This window comes from Alnus glutinosa, chromosome 7, assembly GCF_958979055.1.
Source record: "Alnus glutinosa chromosome 7, dhAlnGlut1.1, whole genome shotgun sequence".
NCBI lineage: Eukaryota > Viridiplantae > Streptophyta > Magnoliopsida > Fagales > Betulaceae > Alnus > Alnus glutinosa.
Window position 1 is genome coordinate 5166096 of NC_084892.1, and position 8937 is coordinate 5175032.

General features: G+C 34.5%; 1 protein-coding gene across 4 annotated transcripts; it reads left to right on the top strand.

The window, feature by feature from the left end:
• Positions 1–1952: 1952 nt before the first annotated feature.
• Positions 1953–7295, top strand: LOC133872706 (uncharacterized). 4 transcript variants are annotated; one of them, XM_062310280.1, is made up of 8 exons: positions 1953–2102; positions 4626–4668; positions 4744–4840; positions 6187–6253; positions 6380–6502; positions 6596–6679; positions 6788–6874; positions 6972–7295. In XM_062310280.1, exons 3-8 carry the CDS (start codon positions 4773–4775, stop codon positions 7056–7058), a joined length of 516 nt encoding a protein of 171 aa, XP_062166264.1. In that variant the 5' UTR covers positions 1953–2102; positions 4626–4668; positions 4744–4772; the 3' UTR covers positions 7059–7295. The 4 variants fall into 4 exon arrangements, with proteins under 4 accessions (XP_062166264.1, XP_062166265.1, XP_062166261.1 ...); XM_062310281.1 differs by having other exon boundaries at positions 4626–4659; XM_062310277.1 differs by lacking the exon at positions 1953–2102 and adding an exon at positions 3324–3410.
• The last annotated feature ends 1642 nt before the right edge of the window (positions 7296–8937 follow it).

Below are 8937 nucleotides of genomic sequence, written 5' to 3' on the forward strand. Positions count from 1 at the left end.
TCTTCAGCTTCCAATAGGATAATGTTGAGTGGTGAAAACCCTAAACAGAATGGCATCTTCAAGGATTCTAAGCACTTGCTAGGTTTAAATGGTGGCCACCTCCCTTAAGAGGTGGTCAGCCACCCTTAAGCTAGTGGTTAGGGTGGTCTAACCACCCCCTCAGCCTTTGAGAGGTGGTTGAAGTGATCAGTCATTCACAAGGTGGTGGTTAGAGTGGTTTAACTACCTCTTAAGCTAAGGGTAAAGGAGTGATCAGACCACCCTTGAAACTGCTCGGCTGGCCCTTTAAATGGAAGGAGAGGATTGTTTTTGGGTGTTCAAATCCAGCCCTAAAATCCACATAGGAGAGTGTTTTTATCTCCTAAGAAAGGGAAAAATGCCATAAAAGTCCATTAGATATCACTTTTTTTGGTCAAATCACTCAATGAGGTTTAAATTTTGTCAATTTATTTCTTAAGTTGTTAATTTGTATCTTCCATTTGGGTTTCATTAATTTTTTAATGTCTATGCCACATAATAAATATCCAATAAAATCCTACCACGTGTCACATAAGCACAATAAGCATGTCTACGGCATGACTTTTTATATATAATAATAATAATAATAATAAAAAAATAATAAAAAAAAAAAAACTACAATGATAAGGCATGACAGGTTTGTGATGAGTGAGTGTAGGAAATTGAAAAAACACGTTGATTGTGCTCTTGTGATAGGTGGTGGATTTTAATTGGATATTGCATGGCATGAACCTTAAAAAAGTAACAAAACTCTAACTAAATGATCAATTTTATACAGAAAAAAAAAAAAAATTGATAAAATTTAAACTTCAAACTAATTTGATAAAATGTGATAACTCGGCTACCTTGGGGACATTTTTTCTCTAAAACATAAATCAATTTATTAGGGCCATGGGCTTAAATTGTTTAATGTTACATTGAGGCAGCTCGAGAGAACATTTGGTGGAACATACTATAGGGAGTACGTTTGAGATTTCGATTTTGTAAGCAAAACGTGCAATTTTAAACTAAATTGCGGAAAATAAATAGTTTATAAATTACGTTTTTAAAAAATTGTGATTTGAAAATGCAGAAAATCTGTCTTTTCAAATTGCAGGTAAATGAGTGTTTTTTTGAAAACGAATAATTTTAATGGCTAACATGCGATATTAAAGGCAAAATTGCGTTTTTAAAAAATCGCACTTTTTGAAAAAACCAATTTCTTAGGGGCCATGGCCCATGGGTTTAAATATTGAGGCAGCCCGAGAGAAAACATACCAATGATATTTCTGTAAATTGTTTCACTCACTCTTGCTCACTTATAAAAGCGAAGCAGCACGCAGACACAATTGACAGTTGAAGAAGTTGTTCTGAGCGCAGCTCTGTTCGTCCGAGAAAGAAAAGAAAAGGGAAAATTATATTTTAGCCCCCCAAATTACCACCCGTTTTGCAACTAGCTCCACAAACTGCCAACACTACGACTCTGGCCTCCCAAATTACTAAAACCTTTGAAAAATCCCTTATTTGGTGAAATATCCCCATATTACCCCTGCCACGTGTCATTTTTCAATTAAAAAAAAAACTAAAAAAAATAAAAAAGTAAACTTAAAAAAACTTAATTTTTTTTTTATTTTTTCAATTAAAAATAATAAAAAAACTAAAAAAAATTAAAAACTAAAATTTTATTATTATTTTAAAAAAAAAATAGAAAGGAGGGTATTTTTTTTATATAAAAAAAAAAGTAAACTAATAACTAATTTTTTAGTTTTTTTTATTATTATTTTTTTTAAAAAAAATAAAATAAAATTTAAGTTTTTTTTTTTTTCAGTTTACTTAATATTTTTTTTTAATTGAAAATTGACAAGTGGCATGAGTAATATGAGGATATTTTTTTAAATTGAGCATTTTTTAAAAATTTTGGTAATTTTGAAAGTCGGAGTCAGAGTGTTGATAGTTGTGCCTTATGGAGTTAGTTGCAAAAAGGTTTGTAATTTGAGGGGTTAAAATGTAATTTTTTCAAAAGAAAAAGAATAGGAGAATCTGAGAAACGAAGCGACGTGGAAGAGAATTTGAAGCCCTTCTACCAAAGAGCTTCCCAGACCGAGGTTTTGATTATTTTCCATTTCCTTTTTTTCTTTTGTCTTGTTATTTTCCTGTTCTTGAATTCCAATTTGGTTTCTTGTGATCCAGCTGGTTCATTACGCGTTTTCTGTCTAGGGTTTCTGTAACCCTTCGTGTTAGGGTATATTTATTTCCCGCTTTTGTATATGTATGTATGTTTCTGCATCTATATCTGTATTCTAATTTCTATACATATCTGTGTGTGTGTGTATTGTTGGTGTTGGCTAACACCAATTAAAAACTAAAGCTCGATGGACGATTTTAATGTGTTTTTTTTGTGTGTGTGTGTGTGTGTGTGTGTGTGTGTGTGTTTGATGTAGAAAAAACTAGCCTTGTTGAACTGGTAGATAATAGTTAGAATGCATTATGCCAATAGAAAAACTGGCAGTTGTTGTTTTCTCTAGACTTGATGATGGAGAAATCTATCAATTGAAACCCTATTTCCTTTTCACTTTGATTCTTACCTTTTCTCTGTAATGCAGTAGAGCATTGAGGTAATTTAGTAACTATGATTAGTTTATAGGCTCATCTTGTTCTATTTTCTTTTTCTTTATTTGCTTAAAATGGAAATAAGGTTGTTATGTCAAGGCCTATTTGATTCTATGTACGTGGCCTTGTGTAGGGTAATCGGTTATGTGAAGAGATGCCTAGTTCAACAAGGCTAGTTTTTTCTGTGAAGAGATGCCTAGTGATTATGGGAGTAGTAATTATAATCACTACTGCCATAAAGGCATCATATGCCTACTCCCATTAGTGATTATAATTTATTTCTGTGAAGAGATGCCTTATGGTGTATGCCTTGTGATCTGAGATTTTGCTCCCAGAATTATGAACATATGATGTAAGATGGCCGATGTTTCGATCCTGGGCAGCAACCTTAGTTTCGTTTTTACCTATCAAAAAAAAAAAAAAGATGGCCGATTCGATGACAGAGGCTCCTTGGGCGTTTCCTATGTGAATGCATATTGTAGAGAACTTGATTCTTGAAACTCATGTATGCTATTATAGATTGTAAAACTGCTATACTTTCACCATAATCTTGGTGATTTAAGGCTATTGTTAACCTGGTACTTTAAAAGTGAATTGAAAAGGATTAGAGACTCAAAAACATTGACTAGACTTGGGAAACCATTTCCAACTATCAAACATTTCTTTGTGCATCTATGACCCTAAACTTGACAAGACAAGACAACTTCCATGGCAGCTGGATATTCATGCCAGCAGATGGGTAGCTATTGGTTCAAAAGAGATTTGGGCATGCTTAGTTAACAGATGCAATGCACCTTAGGAAGGTATGTGCTTGTTTTTTTCGAAAGGTAGGATAGGATGGTATACAGGCTGCTTCTATGTTCACATTTTTGTTAGTCAGTATTGTGGCTTTTTCTACTGCTGCTAAGCTGACACATTGTGTTTGTGAATGATGTAGGACAAGTTGTATCCTAATTTCAAGTGATGAATTGGATTTTTTTTCTGCTTTGTTTTATTCCCGTTTAGGGTCTTATAGTAACTTTAGGATTTCAATGGCTTTAGGTTATACTTCATGTGTACTCGGGTTGCGCCCCTCTGCGCTTAAATTGAGATTGAATTACTTATCACAAAAAAAAGGAGAATTTATTGTTTGTTCTTCTTTGTTGTGATATTCAAGGATTCAAAAGAGAAACACATTCTTCTCTTTTCTAGTGCTTCTGCTATATTGGTTAAGTTCTCTCAATGGTCCAAGGTTTACTCAACCGGGGTGGGTACACAAAGTAGCCCTGCCCTGAAGTAACCAATGGTTTCATCTTTTTGTCCCATGTCCAATTAAGGGTCCTTTTTCTTCTAATGGAAAAAGATTTGTCACAAAGTTTAAATGTAGTTTCTTCTCATTATAAGTCCAAATATCTCAATGGTATTCTATGGGTTTCATATCTTTATTAGCTTTGGGAGAAAGCATCACTCTACACAAATATGTACACTATTGTATACATATTCTGTAGGAATTTTATTTTATTTTTTTTAATTATTTTTTATCAAAGCAATCAGGAAAGGAAGTGGATAAGCTTGAGTTTAGTTTTTGAGCAAAGGATTTTGTTGCTTTCATGTCCAGGAATTATATGGGTCCTGTTGGGGTGCCAAATACAACTTTGATATTTTTTCTCTCTTCTTATGTTTGGCATTATATATATTTGTTTTTTTTGCCACATTGTCATAGTAGTGACCATATATGATGAGATATGAATGCCTGGTTTTTTTATGTCTGCTGGAAATTATCCTCATTCCAAGTTTCTTCTTTCCATTTAGAATTTCCTAATAAGATGAGAATGACATTGCTTTTAAGTTCTAATTTATGCCCATAAGGACAATTTGACTTCGAGTTAGCTCTTTTTTTCCTTAGACTTTAGAGATGCTTAATAATGTTTCCAATGTAAATAACCTGCAATAATGATTATCAATTAGCAACATTTATATTTTATTTCCCCGTTTCAATTTATGCTGGAATTTGCTAACGACAGATGTATATACGACAGGAACGCTTAACAAGACTTGAAGCTGTCCTTGCAAGTAAGAAGAGTAAGTACTAAGGCACTTTGCTAAACCAGTAATATTTGCAAGCCATAAATTGACTCCTAACTACTTTGTTAACAGAAGACAAGGACACAGCAAAGAAGGCAGCTATGAAGGAGTTTGACATCATTGGAAACACTCTTTATCTTGCTCTCTTCATGGACGTCACCAACTCCAAGTATGTCTCTTTCTCTCTCTGTGTTTCTAATTTTCTGTTATTTGTGTTGGGTTCTCGGGAAAATACTTGAATTCAGTTCAAACTTTTTAGAAAAATTAGATGGGTGAGGTTTTTTATTTTTTATTTTTTATTTTTATTTTTTCTGATTTTCGGTTCTTCTGTCTTTTTAGAGAAATTAGGTGGGTGAGTTTTCTCTTTTTGGATTTTCAGTTATTCTGTTTTTACGATAAATAAGACGAGAGGATAAATGGTGCAAATTCGTGTCCTGTTTGTAAAGGATTTTTCTGCCTACTTTTCATGTTAATAATATTATTAGCAGATTTTCTCCTTAATAACTTGGCAAATATTGTCCTTTTAAATTTTTTTTTTTTTTAAAAAAAAAAAAATGTTTTCGTGCATAAAAAACTGCTTCTCTTGCTTTGGATTTATGTGGAATCAAGGGTCTATATTTAGTTGTTGGAGGAATTATGGATCGGTCTAGAAATTTTGGCCTGTTAATAGTCGATTTTGAAGTCTTGTAATTTTTTAACTGGAGTTTGGTTGTCTTTTGATATATATATAACATTGGCTAGAAGGAGGTCAATAGGAGCACACATGTTCATACCTCTTGGATAGTGGATAGTGGAGAAGGCTGTTATTTTGTTTAGAGTTACTCTTGTCATTGTACATGTAACTTAGGGTCAATAGTTTAGTTGTGGGAGGAATTATGGATCGAACCCGCTCACCAAGTGGTTGAACCACTTGCCTCCCTAACCGAAAACAACCCACCTCATATGACAGTAAAGAAACTCCCCGCTAAAGCTATGCCTTTTCATTGCTGTCATAGGTTAGCGGGAAGGGAGTTAATTGATGAGAAGCCGGCCGCACCTTCATTGATCTCAATCTGTAGCTACTAGCCGCAGAAATTTCTCTGTTTAAAGAACCAATTTTGAAGTCCTGTAGTTTACGGGGAAGTGAAGTTTGGTTGTCTTTTGTTATGGAAATATAACATAGGCTAGAAGGAGCTTGATAGTGTTATGGGGAAGTGAAGGTCGGTCTGAGGAAGTAGCGGTGGTCAAAATCGAAATGGAGGGAGAACCCAATTCATGTATAATGCAAAATGAGGAGAAATGGATCCAACTTTCTGCATTATCTTAACAGCCCGTTTTAGTTGTTAATATTGTAAGTGATACTTAATGACAACATTGCTTTATTGAAATCTTCACTTGCATTCATATAATTCTGTGTCTTTCTCAGTTCTTGTAATCCTAGTAGCTATCTGTATAAGTCAAGTATCTGCCCATAGGTTAAATTGCCTCGTAGAAGTACAAAAGTGGAGCATGCCTAATAAACTCATTATTTTGCAGGGAACTGCTTGAATCTATGCAAGCTGGAACACTGGAACCAGAAGTTGCATTTCTCAATGCATCACTTGTACATCCTTTATATATTTAATATAACCTACCTCTCGTTTTTTCCATTCAAATACATTTCTTGCTCTTTTGTAAGCTACACTTTGTTGGATTTCTCTTATTTTGCCTATATTATGAATCAAAACAGATTCCAGATGTTTTTCCTGTTCTAGCAGCTGCACATAAGACACTTGTAGCCAAGTCACGGGAGTCATTGACAACACACACTCTTCATTCTGAGCTCGTATACAATTACTCAGGATTGAAGCATGTAATGATTTTGTTCTAGTTATCTATTGTGGTTTGTTTGCTGAATTTTCTACTGTTTTGGTTGGATAAACTCCTAGGCTTTGATTATGAATAGATTACAGAATCTTTGAAAAGGTGTGGCATCTCTGATAGCACAACTCACATCCTTGCCGCTCGTTTCAATGCTACGCTCGATGAGGTGAGATCTCTGTTTATGAATGATGCAGCAGATCATACTTTTGTGTTGCTCCAGTAAGTCGAAACAATGGGTCATTTTGGTTTTGGTAAATTCTTGGTATTCTGCCAGATGAAAGACATAGAGAAACTTATCAGTGGAAAAGAGATTGCCTTGGAGGAGTTGGAGGGAAGAGCAAACCAGACCCAGATACAAAAGGTTTTAAGCAAATGCAGTATCTTGTTCACTTCTTTTTTATCAGGTTTCCTTCATTTTGCTTCCAGGGACTAATGATCAATGACTTCTCCTTTTTTAGCACTATAAGATATCTGCCCAGGAACTAGGGATATCCTCACTTGCAGATGCTATTACATGCCGGATCGCTGCTCGGGACGCCTTGTGAGAAGAAAGAAGTACAATTCTTATTTTAGTTTCTTATTGTTTTCTCTAATACCCCCACCTTCTCTGGCTCCGTTGTGTTCTCTCATTGAGTTAAGGTTTGTATTTGTGATTTAAACAATGAATTCATGTTGCAATATTTGTAAGGTGGCCAAGGGAAGAAGAAAAACTGTTATCTTTGGTTGAACGAAGTCCAATTAGACCCATCTGCAGTCGCATGTGGCATTTTAGTTGATGTTTATTTGGACTGTTGAAACCAGCTCAGAACGCCACAAAGTCATATTTAGTGCGTTGATGCAAATCTCACTCTACATTAACCAACTTCTCTAAGGACCAAGTTAGTTTGAGCTACAACAAAATAGGTCGCTTGTTATGGATCTCGAACTAAGTAAATATCCTATAGGGGATTGAAGTATCTTACCATTCCAAGGAATTATAGGGCCTACAATTTCGAAGACTCCAACCGTTCATTTTGCTTCAATTGAGTCAAAGAAATGGAAAGAACTAATGGGTTGCCCGGCAACCCTTATGTGGTTGGCCACTCCCTTGAGGTGTGGCCAATTGCCATTTTATCCTTTGAAAAGTGATCGGCCACCTTGTCAAACACTTGGGTACTTAACCAACCCATCGAACAGTGAGATGGTAGTTGTTCATCCCTTGAAATGGTTGAGTCACCCATTAGTTTTTTTAATTTTTTCTTATATTTTAAAAGTCTAGATTGTTTATTTTGAATGAGCGGCTTGAATCTTTAAAATTGTTAGTCCTTTGCAATTTCTACCTCAATTCATGATATAGCTGACATATTCAGATCTATAGGGTATTGCATGGTGGGCAATACATTTTTCTTGGACCGTTCATTTTAAATGAACAATCCAAATCTGCCAACAATACCAAAATGCCCAAAAATAAAAAATAAAAATAAAAAAAGAGAGAAAGAAAGAAATTGAGTTTAGTGGTTTGGCTGATCTCGAATCACCATTTTGCAAGTGGCTGAAGGAAGTAGTTCAGCCACTCTAGACCGGTAGTTTAGAACAAGTTGGCACTAATGGGTGGTCGAGTAGGTGGTTCCTCCAGCAAATTTTTTATTTTTTTTGTAAGTATCAATCCATAGCTAAAAAACAACATAACTGATCATTTTAATGGGATAACCAATTAATCTTTGTAACAATGGGAGAGTGACAGCTGCCTAAGTCAAAGGTTACAATGCATGGTGAAAATTAGTCTCTCTTCTAGAATTTTCTCCGTTTAGGTATATGTATGTATCAATAATAAACCATATAAACAAAAACATATATTGGTAAAAATATATCCAATGGTAGATTTTAATAAAAAAATTATTAGAATTATATAGAAATTGTAAAAGTAGTATATATTTTTGTATAAAGGTAATAAGTTTAATGTTACAAAACCATTTTTATATTTCAATTAGCGTAAAATAAGAGCACAATGTGCATGTCTATTCGACTTTTGAACACGTCGACTTGTCACCTAATGTCATGTCAGCACCTAATGTCATGTCAGCATGACATGTCATCATCCTAATTTTTTATTTTCTTGAAAAAAAAAAGTCACTGTAGACATGCTAACTGTGCTTATGTGACACATGGCAGGCTTTAACTGAATGTTACATGGCACATTAAAAAACGAAGGAAAATCTAACAAAATGATCTATTTTATATAGATAAAAAGTAAATTGATAAAATTTATACCTCAAACTAATTTGACAAAAAGTGATAACCCGGCAACCTTTGGGACATTTTTCCCTTTAACAAAAACCAATTTCTTTCTTCGGGCCATGGCCCATGGGTTTAAACATTGAGGCAGCCCGAGGGGGAACATCCAAGGGTATTGCCGTAAATTGGTCCACTCACTCTCGTTCGCTT

What these genes read in the sequence shown, in the direction of transcription:
- LOC133872706 (XM_062310277.1), top strand. An exon ending in ATGGACGTCACCAACTCCAA is followed by an intron (nt 4,841 to 6,186) that starts GTATGTCTCTTT and finishes ATTATTTTGCAG; the next exon opens with GGAACTGCTTGAATCTATGC. An exon ending in TCAATGCTACGCTCGATGAG is followed by an intron (nt 6,680 to 6,787) that starts GTGAGATCTCTG and finishes GTATTCTGCCAG; the next exon opens with ATGAAAGACATAGAGAAACT.